Source organism: Phallusia mammillata, chromosome 2 (assembly GCF_965637545.1).
Source record: "Phallusia mammillata chromosome 2, kaPhaMamm4.hap1.1, whole genome shotgun sequence".
NCBI lineage: Eukaryota > Metazoa > Chordata > Ascidiacea > Phlebobranchia > Ascidiidae > Phallusia > Phallusia mammillata.
This window is the reverse complement of record NC_137253.1, coordinates 9255083-9275061: the sequence shown is the minus strand read 5'-3', so window position 1 is coordinate 9275061 and position 19979 is coordinate 9255083. Positions and strand designations below refer to the sequence as shown.

General features: G+C 37.7%; 2 protein-coding genes across 4 annotated transcripts in view; both read right to left on the bottom strand.

Annotated features, from left to right (window-relative positions):
* Positions 1-882, bottom strand: part of LOC145212935 (uncharacterized) — a 5046-nt gene extending 4164 nt beyond the window's left edge. The window contains exons 1-2 of the mRNA XM_080081182.1: positions 813-882; positions 164-328 (exon numbers count right to left, since the gene is read on the bottom strand). Of these exons, the coding sequence (XP_079937308.1) occupies positions 164-328; positions 813-882 (235 nt within the window). The remainder of the gene's footprint in view (positions 1-163; positions 329-812) is intronic.
* A 4-nt stretch (positions 883-886) lies between these two features.
* LOC145214806 (uncharacterized) overlaps positions 887-19979 on the bottom strand; it is an 88525-nt gene continuing 69432 nt past the window's right edge. The window contains exons 1-9 of one of the 3 annotated variants that reach the window (XM_080083410.1): positions 17124-17294; positions 11632-11737; positions 10103-11395; positions 7595-7681; positions 7055-7132; positions 4594-4829; positions 4249-4410; positions 3941-4102; positions 887-958 (exon numbers count right to left, since the gene is read on the bottom strand). In XM_080083410.1, the coding sequence (XP_079939536.1) occupies positions 947-958; positions 3941-4102; positions 4249-4410; positions 4594-4829; positions 7055-7132; positions 7595-7681; positions 10103-11395; positions 11632-11737; positions 17124-17243 (2256 nt within the window). In that variant the 5' untranslated portion in view covers positions 17244-17294 and the 3' untranslated portion in view covers positions 887-946. Of the gene's footprint in view, positions 959-3538; positions 3671-3940; positions 4103-4248; positions 4411-4593; positions 4830-7054; positions 7133-7594; positions 7682-10102; positions 11396-11631; positions 11738-17123; positions 17295-19979 lie in introns of those variants that run through there. The other 2 variants (XM_080083409.1, XM_080083411.1) reach the window with 2 other exon arrangements.

Below are 19979 nucleotides of genomic sequence, written 5' to 3'. Positions count from 1 at the left end.
GTCCTACATGGTAACTTAAAGGGGGCCACAAGGCCAAAAAGTTACTTCAAGGGGGCCATGGTCCACGAAAGGTTGGGAACCACTGATTTAAAGTTTCAAGCAACAACTTTTAACCTACAACAGGCTATCTTTTTAGTGTAAAGCTTAAACATGGCAATTTCACCTCTATGCGACTGGTTTCCGGTTGTTCCTGTACTAGTTGTTGTCGTTGTTGTTGTACTTGATGGGTTGGCTGTTGTACGCTGCTGTTGTCTGTTTGTTGGAGCTGGGTTTGCGCCCCATGGGTTGGGCAAAGGTGATGTGTTCTCTGTGTTCTGGTTCGTCTTATCTTGAGTAAAACAATGTCTTTGTTTCAAATAAGTAAACTTTTAGATAGATAATTAACATGATGTTACAATTTGCTATTGTGGTGTGCACAATCTGGATCTTAAAAAGCAATTTTTTGTATTGAATTTTACAAAAGGAAAAGGAAGCTATTCTGTCACCTGATATAAACATCTTAGTAACTGAAGTGTAATTTAGCACTTTGGGTAAAAACATATACAATAAACCTGGGTTAAACCAGATTTAGGTAATCCTGATTTTCAACTAATTTGGACAAAACTTAAGGTGCAAAAGATTTGTAATTTGGTAAGACTTGAACTAGTCAACATTGGTTCATCAATATCTTTACCTAAACCGGAAAATTTATTTGGTCCATAGGGGTCCGGATTAACCATGGTTAACTGTATATACTGTTTACAAGGCATTTGGAATATTGCACAAAACAGCTTAGTAAAATTGGTAATGTGTAAAATAAGATTTGTCTGTACCTGCATTTTGTCCTCCAACAAGAGTTGCAAATGGATTTGGGTTAAACCGTTCTTGAGCGGCATTTAACATTGGTTCTTGTACATCAGTGTAAAGCCTCCGCAACGCATTGTATCCACCAGGTATGCTCTCAGGATTACTCATTGCCCTAAACACGAACACATGGTAAGGAAAACAAACCCCCAAAAGCTTTTGGTGCAACAAAAATATACACCTGAACAAATGCATGAAAACCATGCTTTTTTACTTGATATTTTTGCCTGAAAAGCATGAAATCACTCTAACACTAGAAAAGTGGTTTTCTGATATACTTCCATTTTATATATTCCATATGCTATTTACCAATTTACTATACACATCATTTGATCTACACATATGATTGTTTTTGTAAACAAAAACGAATGGGTCCCCACACCTGTGTTTGTGCAGATTTACGGTAAACAAATGTTGCGGTGACTTTTAGATTTTTAAGGACAAATTTTTAGAAAGCATTAACCCAACAATAAAAAGTTTTTGTTCGTATTCTGTTTGCACTATTATTGTCATGTAATTACAAAAACATTAAAAAAGAACGAAAAAAATAATTTCAATTGATTCTCTTGCTTTGACCCGGATATTGTCGTCCAAGGTCAGGTTTTAAACACACTCTTTTTCTAGAAAGCTGTAACAGTTGTGTTACAGACACTTTAAATTAAAAAGCAATTTGCTACAAATGTATACATAACAAATTGTTGTTCGTTTAACTTTGTTTCGCAAAAGTACCATTGACCTGTAGTAACCTCTCAGGGTGCACACGCCAAACGACTGTTTGACCTTTCGACACCGTTTACGATAGCACGCCGTCCTTAGTGTTCAAAAACACCGTTTAACCTAATTTATACATGCCTTGAGTATTGATTCCTAAATTGATTGCAAAAAAAACGCTACGTTATGACGAGTTAGTGATACCTACTAGTTGACTTTAAGTAACCCGTGGTCATGCGGCGGCCAACCTGACAACGAGCATTTGAAAAAACATTTATCTTGCAAAAATGTCAAGTTTATTTTTTCATCTTTATTTTGTTGACCACGTTTTGCTTGACATATACGAAACCGAAGCACGCTTATTAGGTTTAAATCACGTCATAGGTGTGCAACCTTTGCCAAAACTGAAATTGTGAGTAATAACTTAATAAAACGAAATAGCAACAGCTGATTCCGAAACGACGTCTCGTAAAATGTCTGTCCGACGTCAAGCTGAGCCCTCCTGCTACCTTAAACCAGTGAGTTACTCTTTTGGGACTTCTGCCTACAGTGTCTTTCTTGACCAAACGAGCGTTAGACATATTTACGTTTCGGGGGCCTGTGGGTGAACCGCTGAGTAATTCAAACTTCTGGAGGATCAAGCTTGGATTAATAACTAACATGTGTCCAAATTTGAATAAATTTGAAGCACTCTTTCTTTAACAAACGAGCGTTACAAAACCAGCGTTAAAAATTTTACGTTTCGGTGGGTGAAACGCTGGTTAATTCGGGATCAACTTCTGGAGGATCAAGTTTGGATTAATAACTAACATATGTCCAAATTTGAATAAATGAGAAGCACTCTTTCTTTACGTGGGACAAAACGGTCCTGCACGCACGAGATCTCGTCGGGAACATCCATGTTCTGCAGACTGTGCATTACCCTCCAGTGCAAGGTCATTTTACCAGGTACACAGCAAATGATATGAAGGACCAGGGCCAGACTTACGTAAAAAAAACTCATGCAGCTACCATACTCTGAAGCCTGGATGACCTTACTGTTATATACCCAAAGCTGTTTTGTTACTAGGTTATTTGTTTGTTGGGCCAATGATATATTTTCTACAGAGGTTGGGGACAGAGGACAGGGTACACAACCAGTTCATTTGCTACTTTTCAGAAAAAAAATAGTGTGCAGAACGAATAACGACAAGATCTCTGACTCTCCATGTTGCAAAATATATAAAATATCATAATAAACCAAAACGACACATAGTGTGAACTGTGAAACACATATGAAACCTCGCCTGCAGGAAGTCATGTACGCATGAACCACTTGCCAAGTTGCACAAACCACACAAATCAACAACAAAATATGAAAGGTGGGTACTGGATTTTACAGTAACCAACACATTTTACTAAAATCCAAAAATCACCAAACCAAAATCCATAGAAAAGAGAGACTTTGCACCAAACCAACCAACTATTTTACTTCTCACATAGAAATCAAATACAGCACCTTATTTGCACAAAGTAAACCAAAGACTAATGTAAACACTTCAAAAACGTTTGAAGACTTTGAAAGAAGCAAGCACGACAAGGTCGTTTAACTTGTAAGGGATCAAAGCGAATGTATGCTTTATTTTTACAGTTGTGTTCAATGCCATAATGTGTCTTTTTTCTGCAATATGAGACATGCGATTGATGATAAAATTCTACCCGCAGCACACGGGTCTAACTAAATTCCCTGACATGTCAGGGAAAATCCTGACGTATGGCAACCTTATTGTAACCTAAATGGACTGTTATCAAAACCTTTTTCAAAAAAAAAATGTGAATGGTCGAACAGTGGCAAAATTATGATTTCTATAGTTGACAGCTAACACGAATCGGGGTGAATCGGACTACCATGGTAACGACGCTTTCAGGAAAAAAACTTTCATCATAAAATTGAAACGAATCAACTTTTGCTGATTATTTATTTTTATTTAAAATCTTTTTATCTGAAACATCATTTAAAACATTTCTTCAAAATCTGTTTATTAGCACAAGAATCGCGGTAAACAGCAAAAAAATAAGAAAAGCGAAGTTCGTGTTGATAAAAAGTTTAAAGCTGAAATTTAGATTTCCAGGAATTCTTTAGATTGCGACGAAATCATTCAAATAATCCAAAATCGATGGTTGATTTCCGAAAATACAATAAAATCACTTTTAAAAAATTCAACGGAAATATTAGGCGAAAATCTATTATAACATATTACTTACAAAGTCAAACAACCAAAAACCTACAATTTAGTAACATTATGACGTAACTACGCTGCGACGTAATCTTGATGATGTCACTATTATTTTTAACAGATGACGTGGTGTTTTAAAGTTTGTCTAAAAATCGAACAAACGAACTTACGGGACGTCCGAGTCTTTTCAGTTCTTTGCGTAAAATCCGTTTCCCATTTTTAGAAATCCCGCAATCCCACAGCCTCAATTTCTCAACTTTGTTTAAAATAACAGAAATTATTTTGACTCCCTCATCTCCGAACTCGTTGCCACTCAGACCAAGAAATTTCATCTGCGCAAGATTTCATGATCGTTTGTTGCAAATTTATTAAACTAAAAAATCGTAAATGACACAAAGTCACGTGATCAGTGACGTCATTGTGTAATTTATTAATTTAATTTACTTTCAGGTTTTATAATATTACTAAAATATCCTACCGGGGTTTCCAGTTTCTTTATTTCTTCGCACAAAACTTCCAAACCAGTCGCAGAAATCTCGCATCTCCACAGCTCCAATTTCCCAACTTTGTTTAAAATGACAGAAATTATTTTGGCTCCCTCATCTCCGAACTTGTTGAAACTCAGATCAAGAAATTCCATCTGTGCAAGATTTTATGATTATTTGTTGCAAATTTATTCGGACAATTGTAAGCTAAAAACTACATTTTGTAATTGTGAATTTAAATTGTGTTGCAAAAAAATTACAACATAGTTTTAACGTTGTGATTCAGTGTCCAGTAATAAAAAAGTTAAAAACAACATGTTATAAATCTTGCGATAAACCTTGTATTTAAGTTTGCCGATTCCTTCACAAATTATCTTCAGTGAATCCAAGCTCAGGTTGCAGGAGTAAAGATTCAGCTTCTCAACAGGTCCACACAACCTCGGAAGGATTTGAGCCAAGGTGTGACCTGTACTAGATGTGATGGGAGTGTAGCTAAAATCAAACTTCAATGGGAGAAACTTAGCAAGAGAATCTTTCTCATCATCCGAGCATTCCTGGATGTCAGTCAGCAAATCTAAAAAAAATATGCAAAAACTTTAGACGTTGCCAATTAAAAAATGTCAAAAAAGGATAATCTTAAGTTTAATTTGACAAATAAGTGCCAACCCAGCATGAAAGGCCAGTATGTTATTGTCAAAGTTTATGCGTGCTTTTCTTACGCTTGAAAAAGACAATTTTTAATAAATCCCTGCTTACCTGTTTATCAGTCATAGGTCATTGCCTGACCGAGCTGTTTTTAAACATTTTTAACCGTCACTGAGTAAATGTTGCAAAAAATTGGGAGAGAAAATTTAGTGCGTCCTAACCCAGCAACTCTTAAACCACTACTGAAGGTAAAATTTACTGTGCAAGAAAAATGTTCCACTAAAAGACAATGTGAAGATTGTGACGCATAACATGTTTCATTGTTCTTTGTGTGATATCACAGTTAATATGCCAAAATATACAGTGAGAAATGATTTTGAAAGCATCCACTGATAGTATGGATGACTTTTAAATATCACTTTGTTTGAAAGGCAAATATATTTTTTATACAATAATGCGAGGAAAGCAACTAAACAAGGTATAGGCTATTAATGCTTCAAGCAATATAATCTTACCATGACCCCATGGCCAGTCCAAATATAAAACCTGGTCAAAAGTCTTTACAAGTTAAACTAATACGCAATTTAAACAAAAATGACAACTGTCATTCGGACAACGTTCTGTTTTGACATTAAGCAATACTTTGCCATTATGTCTAGAGTAAAAAAAAAACGAATGCGTCTTATTCCATTTTAACCTATAGAATAGTCTGTAATTGTAGCGTAAAGTTTCGAAGTTTTGTTTGGACATAATATAAATGGAAATAGCGCAGGGGTAGGCCACCTATTGAACCCAGCAGGGTGCCAGTTTGCTTGTTAAATCAAAATGATAGACTTTGCCTGTGTATGTGTATGTATAGGTATAATGTTTAGGTAGTTTCGAAAGCAGGTATACTGGAACGTGTAGGCTGCGCTTTTACTACCACAAAATCATAACAAACTAAACAAAAAATGTAATAGTTTTATTGGTATTTGCGCTGCCCAATACTTCTGGGTGGGAGAAATTGGCGCGGTGGGCTGGGTGCTCTTGGAGGTGTGGGCAGACGTGTTACTTTGCACTTTGTGAATGTTCCATTATGCATGTACATAGGTTACGTCGGGTTTGGCCAACGTATGACGCCCCGCATGAGCACGTTAAGAGAAAACCCACATTTGCTTGTGACCAGCAGTCATGTTCTATACACAAATACATCAGGCTCTGATTTTTTAGCTCACTTTATTTATTTCCTCATTTGTTTTTTTATTAATTTTAATCAGCAAACCAAAATTGCCCACCATGTCAGTTAAAGTATGTGTTTTTCTTATCATACATAACAGAGGTGTGCGACCTGCGTGGCAGGGGGCAGATGCTGCCTTTGAATAGGACGTATACAACAGCCAAAAAAAGGGGCGGTATTTACATCAGTGATTCTCAAACTGTGTGCAGCGACACGCTTATGTGCTGTGGGAGATTTCCAAGTGTGCCGCAAAGTATTTCCTTTTTTGAAGTGCAAACCGTCCCTGGTGTTTTAGGACTTCATGCCGAAATAGTGGTGTGCATGAGAACGTTTTAAAGCTCGTATTTTACTAATTGGTAATAAAAAGCACCACAATAAAGTTGAAAAGTTTCTTTTTGAATAATTTTTGTTATGTTTACCTGCGAAGTGTGCTACGGAAGAAAATTTAGTCCTTTAAATTTAATCCATTAATTAATGCGCGGCATGCTTAAAAGGTTTGAGAACCACTGATTTACATGATGTGTAGCCGTGAAAAAGTATTAGAAGCGAGCGACTCTTAATTATATCAGTTTTGAGCAGGTTAATGCCATGTGCCACCACAAACTTTTTCCAGTGACGTACAACACCGCCGTAAGAATCATCAAACTTTTAAAGAAACCTTAAAAATTGTAGCGATTTAACTGACTTCTAAACAGATTTCTTTAGACAAAGATGGGGCCTGCTGTGATCAGGTTACTTCAGTATGTATTTTGGCGTTTGCATGCGGGTATGTAAACGAAGCAGCTACTTATTGTGTCACCACAAAAACTGGTGTCCTTTTTGCATTTCGCGTATACCCTGGTTGCCAACATTCATAGTCTAAATGTGCCTTATACGAAACCTTAAAGCCTAATACGCAGCCTAATTGCTACGTTGTTAACATAAAAGTATGTTCTTACCAATCAGTTGATGTTTAGCAATGCCGGCTTTCATCAATTGAATGAGCTTGGTGCGAAATTTTGTAGGCTTGTCAAAAACTAAATAATAAGTGCATTGTAGACATTTAGTAAAACATGCAAATTAAAGGCATATAGGTGAACATTTCAGAACAGTGTAATTTTCCAGAACACAAATCAATAATATTTGTAGCTTTATAAGTTTATTAAGTAACAATGAACATGAATGATTTGATTACAAAACGAAATATCGCAGCGCAGTGGACGAGTTTGCAAACGCGATTTTAACCGAATCTTATAAAAAATGACTTTAATTGTTCGAATTCTTTATTTTCAATTACCCAACCCTATTTTGCATATGTAACGTAAGCATTCAAGGACATCTTTTATGCGTAGCCTTTATAGAACATTAATTTTCCTAAAATTTTACTATTTGCCTTTTACTTTGCACGCCATTCAAAGACAGTGTTATTTTATTCTCAACACATATGTGCTTAATGCGAAGTTTTTAGCTTATTAAGTGATATTTCAGTATGTCCCAACCTTTTGGAGACCGCCGTAGAATTTGTCCAAACATTGACAGAAGTCCTCGTTTGCGCACCTGATGAGTTGTTGGGTTTATTTCGTCACCTACAATTTATAAAAATAAAACAAATAAAAATACACCGTTATTTATTGTTGTCATGCCCTAGTCTTGCTTTTCGTACTTGTTATCTTTACAGATTTTTGATTTACTAAAACACCAATTTTCATGGTTTTAGCACTTGCATTTCAAGAACAGTATGCGCTAAAGAATGAGATGACTGCTACGGTTTCTCAGTGGTATATTAACAACTCAGCGCGTAAAAACCTCTACTTGGCATTAGTTAAGACTAAACATTCGCTTTGCTTACATGGGATTTTCATGGGAACGAAACTTCATGCATTCGAATTTCAAATTTTCCATTAGTTTATGCTTAGCCAAGCCAATGCGCCACAATGATGGCTTAAAGCAGGGGCACGCAGAGCGTTTGAAAATGGCACACAAGCTTTTGCACATTTAGATGGTGAACATTAGGATTTGTCACGCAATTAGGCTACATTTGTTTCTATTGATTTTTCTTGGCCATTATTCTAACTTCAGTAAAGATTATCAGTAGTAAAGTTACACAACCCACTAATTAAATTGTTCGTGTTTTGACAAAACTTAAGCCCCATTGCAAACAATTTGTATCTTGCGTCGCATAAACAGAATAAAACGTTTCTGGAGTATAATAAACAAGTTTACTCGCATTTGCCGACATGTTTTTTCTAACCATATCGTAGGGTTCTACATATCGGCCAAATATTTGGACTGAGCCCGTATCGTTAAGACGTTTGAGACATGGTTTGAGAAAAGTACCAAACGTTGGCACGCGAGTATATTTTGAAACCAAAATTGGCACGGAGGTGTGTACGAGTTGGACACCCCTGGCTTAAAGGCATGTGGCCATTACACGTCCAAAATTATTAGCGCCGATTGTTCTGCAAAGCAACGTTTTAATATTTCACTTTGCCTAATTTATCCAGGTATTGGCTTATGTAGGCTCTGCTTTTTGTTTGGAAATAGCGTATATGACATACATCTATCACACAGACATGAAAACTAATCGGGATTTGCTTATCGGAAGCACATTTCATTCGACATACGAGTCCTGGGTACAGAATACATGCCAACCGAAAGTTAGCGTACACAACAAACCCTACACTTGTTTGTAAGGACACAGTCGACATAACAACTAGTAGGGTATTTTATTGCGTGGTGTAAACTCGTGATGCACCGAAGTTTCGGTTGGCCGAAACATTTCGGCCGAATCCGTGGTTTTCCAATGTTTCGGTTTCGGCCGGAACTTTTTTGAAAATTCGGCCGAATCCGAACTTTTTTATTGCATTGAATTAGGGCCTTAAATGTCATTTTCGCCCATACGAAACATCATAAACTAACTATTTGTTGTTTGTATAAAATACGAGGTACGTTGTCTACAAAATATTATATGTTTATAGTAAAGCCTACGCATTATGAAAGTGATTTCAGTTTGTCAAAATTGAGTTCACTCACATCAACAACACAAGGTTCAGTTGAAAACTGCCATAAGAAAGGGGATTTTAGGTTCGGCCTGATTCGGCCGAAATTATTCGGCCTCATGGCCGAATATTCGGTTTCGGCCCGAACCTTTTTAGGCGGGTTCGGTGCATCACTAGTGTAAACTGCCTACTTACTGTGTGTCTCACAATTAGGTTAGAGTATATGAATTTTTTATGAGTCAGCAATATAAAATGTGAGTTGATTTCATCCAATATTACTGGTAATCTGGTTGATTAGTGATTCTCATACTATTTTCTGCGAGATATTTCCCAAACTGGAACAAAGCGTTTTTGCCGTCCACATTTTTGACCCAATAACCAGCATGTTTTGACGGAATGCGGTAGTGCGTTTCTATTTTTGATTCGTAAAGTAGGTTATGTATTCCTTGAAGTTGCTTAAATACTTAAATATTTCACTTTTAAATATTCGTAAAATCCGTTTATGAAACTTAGTGCCATCAACTAAGTCTCAGTATCGAAAAGGTGGACGTACCCCTGGGGCAGCTATCTTGTGGAAAATACGCTGGTAGGTGTAAAGTAAATGTAATGAAACGCCACGGCAAGAAATTTGTTTGGACCACTGGAATCAGTTGATTTGGAGCAGTGGTTCCCAATCGGGGAGGAATTCCATCCAAGAAAGGACTTTTTACACCTAAGGGTGGAAACTAATCATGAAACCGCATTGTCTGATGCGCGATCAACGGTACGCGACTAAAAGTGCATAGGTTTTGCAAAACACCCACACGTGTTATTCAAAAATGCCTGGCTGCTTAACATGGCGTGAAAACTTTACTGTGTGTTCAATGCGCTTGTTTTCTTCCAGTTGTTTCATACCTCGATCGTATGCATAGCTATGACAAACACTAGTATTTAGTATTTTTCGTCGTCTTATCGCTTTTGCATTCTGATTACGGTTAATGGCAATATTTAAACAAGGGTTATATTAACCTTCTTTGTCTCCGAGCAAAAGTCCACACATGAATCGTCGAACCATAGACCAGTGACTTTCATCGACCACTTGGTGGATGATGTCGCGGAATTTGGAATCAGGCATGAACATGGAGATGTACATTGCGGCGAACATTTCTTGCAATGTCTGGTGCATAAAGTAGAAGATGGCCCTGTCACCCTCAAATAGCCTTGGGTAAAGAGCTACCTTGATGACAAAATCCTGTATATTTACATCTTTTAGGCCAGCATTTTGTATATGGATGTCTGCAAACACAACGGTTCGGCGAACCATACCGTCGTAAGCCATTTTACCAACTGGTTGGACAAGATCGCAAAAGCGTAAACCTTGTTTATGAACAGAGGTTTCTAACTGAAGCAAGACTTTTTTGAAAACCTTGGTAATTGTGTTTACTTGATTTACATCGCCATGCAAACCAGAGTAAACCACAAACTGCAACAGCATTGGGTTGTGACAGAGTTGAATTAACTGCGGTGCATTAGTGTGTAACGTTTTCCACAAAACATCTGCCTCACTACCGGCAAATGCAAAAAATAGCTTTTGCATGCCATCTGTTGGAAGATCACCAACAACAACAGTGAGTTTGGGACGCAAGACAATCGGCAAGGAAAGAATGGAATGAGGCCTGGACGTGAAAATGAGTAGGGATTTACCGAAAAAATTTTTACAGCAAAGATTGGCTACAAGCTCCTGAATCGGTAAAGCAGTGTCATACGACACATTGGCTGGCTTTTCGTTGCTAAGGGACCAAGTACTTTGATCGTAACCATCAAAGACAAACACGCATTTTTCTTGGTTCTTTAACATCCATTCAAACGCATTATCTCTAGTTGTCTGGTGTACATCTTTGAAGGGAAAATCCACTAGGAGCTGTTGAAGAGTAAGAGTCTGATAACTCAAGTCCATAAATCTCAAAAAAATCACAAAGAAATTGGCGAATTTTGCCAATTTCTTAGCCAATGTGGTCTTTCCACAGCCTGGGGGGCCAATAAGAGCAAGAAACCGTATGCCCATCATTGTAGCTAGTAATTTATCAAATTCAATACTTTTCGAAAAATCAAACTTCACCATTTTCTTTTCGTGCATGGATGAGCTGAAAGGCTCTTTTTCGTGTGGCTCCTTCATATTGAAGATGTCACTTTCGGCCAAGTTCTGCCAAACTTCGGGAAGTTTGGACTGATCTACACTCAAACCACGTATAGCCACTTCGGTTTCAAGTTTTGTCACCTGGTGTTGTTGTATTGCATCTGCAGCTTGTTTAAGAACGGTTTCTGCATACAAAAAACATATGTTAGGCAAATATTATGTTTCAAATGTCTTGAAATTGTCCATGGACATGTGCCCACACTAACAGTACAACTGTTTGTGCCTGTTTCTGAGATATTTTTGCAACTTTAAAGTCCGCAGTTTGTCTCGTACATACTGAGGGAAACAGTTAGGGGCTTGTTCTAAATTCTGCGAATCAGTTTCCACATTATTAATTTGTCTCACTCTGACAATTTTTTACCTGGTTGGGAAGCTGGAGGTAATTTGGCTGATGGATGGTCAGCCTCAATGTTGCCAGGTTGGTGATAATGGTGATGATGGTGAAGATGATCGCCAACATGCAGATTCTTAAAAACACAATTCGGTTGATTTTGCGTGTTTAACCGCTTTTGTTGCTACGAATTATTTGAGATTTTTTTTTTAATGTCTATGAATTCAACTTAGCTTTGTCACTAATAGAGATCTAGTGTTTAAACGTGTCAGAAGAAAAAAAGCCACACATGCTTGTGACAAGCATTGGTAATGCCCTAAAATAAAGGGGATGTGGCAATTTCGCGCATTGTGTCCATGTACAAGTTTAGCTGGAAAGGCGAGTCCAGTGATCAGTCGAGGATTTTTTTACGCCCTACAAGCATCAACGCTAACACTGAATCTATGAAAGCAGTCCCCAAAAGCGAGGCGTTTTACATCACAAAGTTGTAAGGCCTGCATAACAAGCGTCTTGTTTAATCTATATATTTCAGCAACAGCCACATAATAAATATAAATGTGTAGAATTTCCAGTCAAGTCTTGCTTTGTAAGTTCGCAACCCTTAACCCAAAATCACGGAGCGTTGTACAACAAAGTGAAATACCAAGTTTGAGGGGAGTTTCGCAAGGAGTAATGTTTGCAAACAGAACAACCGCATTCCCATAGCCTTGCCAAACGAACGAGCTATTTCCTGTGCAATGTCACAACTTCCTAGCGTGATCGCGGGAAATTAGACTATTTATAATCTCTATTCAAAAGGCGTCTCAAGAAGCAGCAGGGATACACGTTCTTGTAAGGAACCCTCAGCGTGAAATTACATCAGAGTGCGAACAAAAAATCGTATCCACCCAAGCTCTTATGGTTTGTTGACATACGACTCTCTAAAGCTTAGACCACAAGTTTCAAACCCACATCAATTTGTTTGTTTACACCTGATTTGGCACAGTTATACAGTGCGGGACTTTTGTACGTAGTTAAAAGCCGGTACTGCAAGGTTCGATAGACCTTAGAACACTTTGAAATATAGGTTTGGGTAGAATAATATCGCCACACTGCAAAACAAAATTATGTGACAATTGAAGTATAAACACTGTAAACCAAGAATCGAACGTAAAACTCGGTAGTGGCCAACGATGTTAACCTTGTCGTGAGGGTGCTAAATTAATCACACCTACTGTTTACATTGTACACATTCCCAACTTCGATTTCATTTTAGGATCGGGCTTATAAAAGCTCACAAATGCAAAGTCTGCGAAAAGGTCAACGCACATCAGGAACTTCAGGAAACGCAAACGCGCCACTCTGGAATTCCCCAATTTATTAGACGCAAGCCTACAAACTTAACGATGTCAACATTTCAGCTTTTGAAAGAAATCGCACGTTAATAAAGCTTCATCCTTGTTCTAACATAAAGCATTGCCATTTCCCCAGCAAAATCTGGCCTGTTAACCACACGCTACAAACATAATGCATGACAAAAATAACACTGTAGGCTTCTACCTAAAAATATATGGTACAAGCAATTACAAAACCCAAGGAGTAGGGGATCGTCAAAGTATCACTTGCCATATGTCGTTTGGAAAACTTGCTGTTGTACAGGTGGAAGTGTGGATTTGGCCATACGAAATATTATCCTAGCGGTTCCCAATCGGATAGGAATTCCGCCAAGAGAAGAATTTCAAAACTTGTTTAGGGAGATTAGTACAGTTTTTACATGTGGTTGGTAAATGGAAACTTAAGCTATGGTAATATGACCTGTGAAGTTGATAAAATACCCAATTTCAAATGATCTTTGCATGGTTTAGCATCTACTGTGCAGTATTTTATGGAGGAATGAAAATGTTTTGAATTGTTGAAGGAGGAATTCGTCCAAGAGGTTGAGAACCACTGCATTATACCATGGCACGTTTCAGTCGATTCAGATCAAGTTTTCATTACAAACCAATAGACATGTTAGCTGCTCGCGTAACTGTGTATCAACCAGAAAACGTTTTTCAACGTCATCTAATCTCAATCATCGTGGTGCAGTCCGATTGTTTAAAAAAATAAGTGATATTTTATTCTGTCAATTGCAACAAGTTTACCAAAATTCCCAAAATGTGGACAAACGCTGGGGGCACATGAAAAACAGAAAATAGATGGCTGGAATAAAAGATATTTGACAAGTACAAAGAGTATTTTTAAGACAATGAAAACGGAACGTTCCGTTGCAAAAAAAAACCTTACGCCCCAGACACAACACGAACTGCAAGGACGTTGATTTTATTAACGTGCAAAATGAACACCACCTGACCAGCTTATTGACAGAATTCCATTGTATGGCGTAATAATAACTACAAACATTGGCACTGTTGCGTCATAAGATGTATAGTCGTACAAGGTAACACGCGGTAATTATATATATCTTTTTTTTACCATAACCGGATACTAGGCTATTTCTGTTATTTTGTACACGAAAAAATACGAAAACGATACAACTAAATTATGGGTAAAATATATTTATTATGATAATATTCTAATGGTTTTGAAAACGTTGTTTTCGGTTTTAACGCTATGAATCAAAACTTTGGTTCATTGTATTGAAGTTTTTTTCACTTTTGCTTAATTGTGGCGAGGCATGACGCTGTTTCCGGTTTCAATACTATGACAGCTTCGGTTCCCCGTATTGGTGATTAAACACGTTGAAAGCGTTTCCTGGTTGGCGTGCAGAGAAACGAGCAGCTAATATAGTTGCCCCCCTTATAGTCTACTACCTTTCGACTACAAATTAGGTTCAAAAACAGTGGTTCATGTTCGCGGACACCTATATATAGGGTCCAATTTCTTAATGTTCACAATAAAGCCAGGAATGGAAACCTGATAATTCGTTTTGAAAACATGGTGAACAAAAACGCACTGTGATGTAATATTGTTACTTGCAACACAGCGACAATAACACACTAGGTTTGTATCGTTTCTTGTGTGTAAATCCCTGTCCTGAGAATCAGTATGAAAAACACTGTAACAACAACAACAAAAAATTAGCAAGCTTTATAAAAACCACCACTAGTTTGTTGGTTTAAAGCAGGTGCACAACATGCGGCCGTGGACATGTTACTGAAACATATTTATACTCGCGGCCGTGACATAAATAAAAATGTCTTGCTAGTGTTTGGATTTTAAAACTCCCCGAGATAGATTTTATAGGGCTGGAAAAAGTAGTAATAGACTAGTAAGTATATGCATCAGCCTTTTTGAGCAAAACAATGCAAAAAACGGCACCACACGCGTCACAATATAGATGGTAACGTCATAAACAGTTCATATTGATCGCCCGATCGTTCAGCTCAATTTGTGCATCAAGTTAAAAAATATTCTGAACTTTTTCCGGCACCATTTCTATATGGGACAAACCTCTTTTTTCAAATCAGTACTTTTTAAACAAAACAAAAATACACTTGGTGGCCGTTTGGGAAATAAGAATAGGCGATAGAGCCTTCATAATCAAAGGTTGTGCACCCTGTTAAAGAAAGGTCGCAGTGGCAAAAAGTCTGACAGCCGCTGGTCAACATCAATACAACCGAATTGTTTCCTATAATTTAAAAATCCTCCCACCACTACGCAGTCGCCAGTTATAACCACACTGATATTTACGAAAGCATTAACAGGGGATACTTGGGCTTATCTCAGTGTTTTAAGTTGTTTGCGTTTAATTTTTCTAGCTACACACCTGTAGTGTTAATTATACAGATGTTTTATTTCATGAACATATAATAAGTCATACTCCACAACGCAACCACCATTGTTTCCTGTCAAACAGGGATGGAGCAACCTTTAATCGATTGCGATTTCTCGGAAAAGCTTTCAGCTAAACATAACTTTGTAAACGCGGAAATGCTGACGTGGCGTACTGGAAACTCCAGAGCTGCACGCTTTCTTTCTATGAGCTATCGGCTGATGTCAACGAAAATATTATCAACAATTAATTACCTCCAAAGCTTGTCAAATAAAATAATCCCCGGTTGAAATCCTCTGATATAATAGATCAGGGGTCACCAAACTTTTTTCACTGCGGGCCGGATAAGTTTAATAATGATTCACGCGGGCCACATAGTTTACATGCAACAATATAAAATACATTGCGCCACCTTGCGGTAGACTGTGTTGACCTCTCTATTAGCACCTGTTGTGCCTACTAAACTCACAATATCAACTAAATTAGTAAGTAACGAACGTTATAGTCACGATTCGATCGTATACATCAGTGGTTCTTAACCTTTTTATAACGACCGAACCCCTACGATGTTCTTCAGCCTTTGGTCGAACCCCAAAGTTACATCGTAGGTTTTTAACCTATTTTGTTTGGTGGGTCATAATTAGTTTTTGTTCAAACGTAGAGGCAACAATTACTGTTTGTCATTTTGTTAAATTCTGACATAATAGTACAAGCAACTTGTTTCGTGAATGCTTTAATTCCGGCAATTTTTAGTTTTTACCAAAATGAAGCATTGTATTTTTAGCATCTGTACACAAACATGAAAAAGATGAAGCAATAAGTTTTTGCTGCCAACAAAATTTCGTTGTGTTTCTGCTTACGAACAACGCGAACAATGCTCTATGTTATGTCAAAAAAAGAAAATAAAACCTTAGTGCAGGGGTGCACAACCATTTTGCTAGGACGGCCGCATCACAGATTTCTATTTCACCCACGGTCACCATTTACCTACTTATTTTTGTTTTAAAATACCATCTAATAGCGCCCAAAAATGTCCGGAGTAATTTTCTAGCTCGGTGCACAGATTGAGCTGTACAGCGAGGCGGTCAGTATTAAGTGTTTATGATGTCATAATCAAAATTGTGATGCTTGTGGTACCCGTTTTGTTCGCATTGTTGGTACACAATAGGCGTAAAAAAAAATCTGACACATATGGTTATTAGGCTGGTAATACTCTTTTTAGTACCACAAAAACTGTTAAGAGCAGTTTAAAACACCCCTGCCTAAGTTAACCTTCCAGTGTTTTGATATTTGGCAAATACAAATTGCCGTTTTTAGCGAATATAGACCCTAAAGTTTGACGAAAACGAGTATTTGTATTGTACTTCAAAAAGACCTTCGTCGAACCCCTGATTTGGCGTTGCCGAACCCCTGGGGTTCGATCGAACCCCGGTTGAGAACCACTGGTATACATGTAACACTTATTAACACTCGCATGGCACCTTTAGGGGCATGGCACCTTTAGAACAGGGGTCACCAAACATTTTTCACAGCGACGTAGACAAAAAAGGGTTAAGAACCGCTGATTTATGCACTGTTCTATGGGTGCAAGGCCGATTTACTAAGTCACGTAGATAGAAAATGGTATAATTGTGGCATGACAATGTTTCGTTAGTGGTAAAAGCGTTCAGTCATGTTTTGTACACAACCTACGACACAAAAGGCAAACGCTCGTTTGTCCAATGACATTGCATTTGCATTAAAAAAAAATTAAAAGAAACACACTAACTTCGACATGCTGGATGTTCATATTCTGCTGGATTTTCTCATCAGGCTGGATGTTCTCACCATGCTGGATGTTGTCCACAGGCTTGTTGTGGCAACCGCTTGGCCCGGCTTCTTCCGACATTTCTTTTAGCACTAGGGGTATTTACTGGTGTACAAACGCCATAGTTTCTAAATGATCTGTTAAGTATTCAAAATTAATTGTCGAACTTTTTTCATACAGTCGAAATTCGCAGCATGAAACAAACAACCCCTTACTGTTACGCTTACATTTGACATCGATAGTATTGGCTCACATCGCTAAGTGGCTGGCAGCGTTCTCAATAAACAAGAAAAGTATTCAATTTTAGTTGAAAACAGTATTTTAGCTTTCACAGATTTATTCATTGATAAGCGTACTGTGACGTCACACACACACACACACACACACACACACATACACACACACACACACACACACACACACACACACACACACACACACACACACACACACACACACACACACACACACACACACACACACACACACACACACACACACACACTTCACACATTTTTACAACACTAGGGGTGCAGTAAAGATCGTTAGTCGCGTTTGCTCGATCGACATAACTTTTTTTTCTGTCACCAGATTAGAATAAAAATGCGAATCATGTAGCACCTAGACTAGATCAACACCAATAGTATACAGTATATCTTTTCGCAGCAGACCACATCAACTAGGGGTGCCCAAACTTCAATGGCTTAAGATTGCCCTCTCAAGAAGTCGATCTATCAAAGTCTACAATTTCCGGCCGTTGGCGGCCATTGCAGCTTTTAAAATGTTTGAAACAAGTTTGCGCTTGAAGACCATTACACGAAATTAAATTAGTTGTACAGCAGGGAAAAATTGTTTTTTTTTTCGAAATTAGGTTAGAAAACATGACAAAAGCATCTTGTCGTTTTTTCTTTCTGACATAACAATTCAAATTGGAACAGTTAAATTTTGTGTGGTACGAAAGTCCATGTATTTTTGTGTTTTCAACAACGATTCCTGATACCGCCGCCTAGCAACAAAGCCCAACATCGACCCTCAAACATGCAACGAACAACGTCCAACAATCAACACAAACCGTATTATTGTTTTGACCGGGATTGACATGATAGTAAAACAAGATGGCAATGTTACAGTATAAAAGCAAACTTGTTTCAATTTTGCAACCAAACTAACCCATCAATTTTCTGAATCTTTTATAAGTTTGCTATTTGCTGACTGTATTTTTCGGTAGAAGCACATTACACGCAAATATCAGTTTTGCACTAACTTTAAATGAAGTTTGTTATTACACTTACATTTACAAGTTACCTTTGTAGACTCTGTTCTTAGCCTGTACAAATTCAAATTTATTTGCTTGGTAACTTAATCATCATATTTTCATTTTTGAACAGTTACGTAAACAGCAAGAAGACCAAAAAAACATGGGCTATCAATGTTTAAAGCATTCAGAAAAGCAATGTTTAAAGCTGCTTGCCACTTGAATTGCTGCAACTATACTCAAGTAATGTCTAGCTAAGAGTGGTGATTGCTGTGTGACTATGGTATTAAGGCTATAACACTTATAAGCACTTCCTGCACGGCTGCATTGAAAGTGGTTTGGCGATATCAGCTGACGTTTGGGACTTTTCTTTCACTACACTCAAATAGTTACACTAAACTTAAAGTTTTAACATGTCTGCTTTATTAAACAAGACAACTCTTACAGTAAACACATGCACACATTTACCGGCTCATGTGTATACAAGGTTAGTGTCGTTTTTGTACAGGACGTTAACGAATCATTGTTATTTTAAAATCGTTGATGCTTTAATAAAATGGTGACTCAACAACCTAAGCTAATACACTGTGTTCATATTGCGATGATTTTTGAATTTCAAAAATAAGAATCTAAGTGGAAAGTTACTCCAAACATAATTACGCGGCCTCATGAACGCTACGCGGTTGTAATCGCTATCCTTAAGCACAGATTTTGTTTAATACCCTTGAACTGGAGTTTTTCTCGTAAAATTCAGGCTTTTGTCGAGATGCAATTACATTTTTTTGCTAGAAATTTCTTTTCAACGTTTGCTGTGCATTTATTTTCGCCCCTACATTAGACTAATTGCCTTGGCAGCCCACAGTCTGTATTTTGTGTTATATTGCCTGTTTTATAACAATTTTTCTTGGGTTTTTATGGGAGTTTCTCGCACACAACATAAATAAAACACATTCGAAAAATAATGTTCGGATTTGAACCACTATTTGCCCGTTGAACAGTTTAGAGACTTGCGTAAACAATTTTTGAAACTCTCGTTTTTTAAGCAAAGAATTAGAGAAATCGGGAAACCATATAAACCCACAACCAAATAAGACCAGTTCTCATGTCGCTATCAAAGTCTACATAAAACACAAGTTGCCCAACCCATTGTTACGCGAAAAAGCCTATATCAGTAGTTCTCAACGGGGGCGCCAGCGCCCCCCTGGGGGCGCTTGCTATCACTAAGGGGCGCTGGAGAATAATTCGGCAATTGGGGGGGCGCTGAGAGAAGATGAGGCAGTTAAAACGAAACAAAACGACCAATATCCCGTTTCCATGGCCGTTGGTCCGATCGGACTTTTCCGCTATTTCAGTCCGATCGGACGCAATAAGGAATGACTCAGCATTTTTTTCAGTGTTTTCGCGGACCTCTTCGCGAGGCGGTCCGATCGGACTTTTAAAAGTCCGATCGGACGAACGGCCATGGAAACGGGATACAAGTTATTTTTGTCATATCTCTTCCAGTGACCAGTATAAGTAAATTTATTTTTCACTAAATTATATTTTCAAGTATTCACTGTATT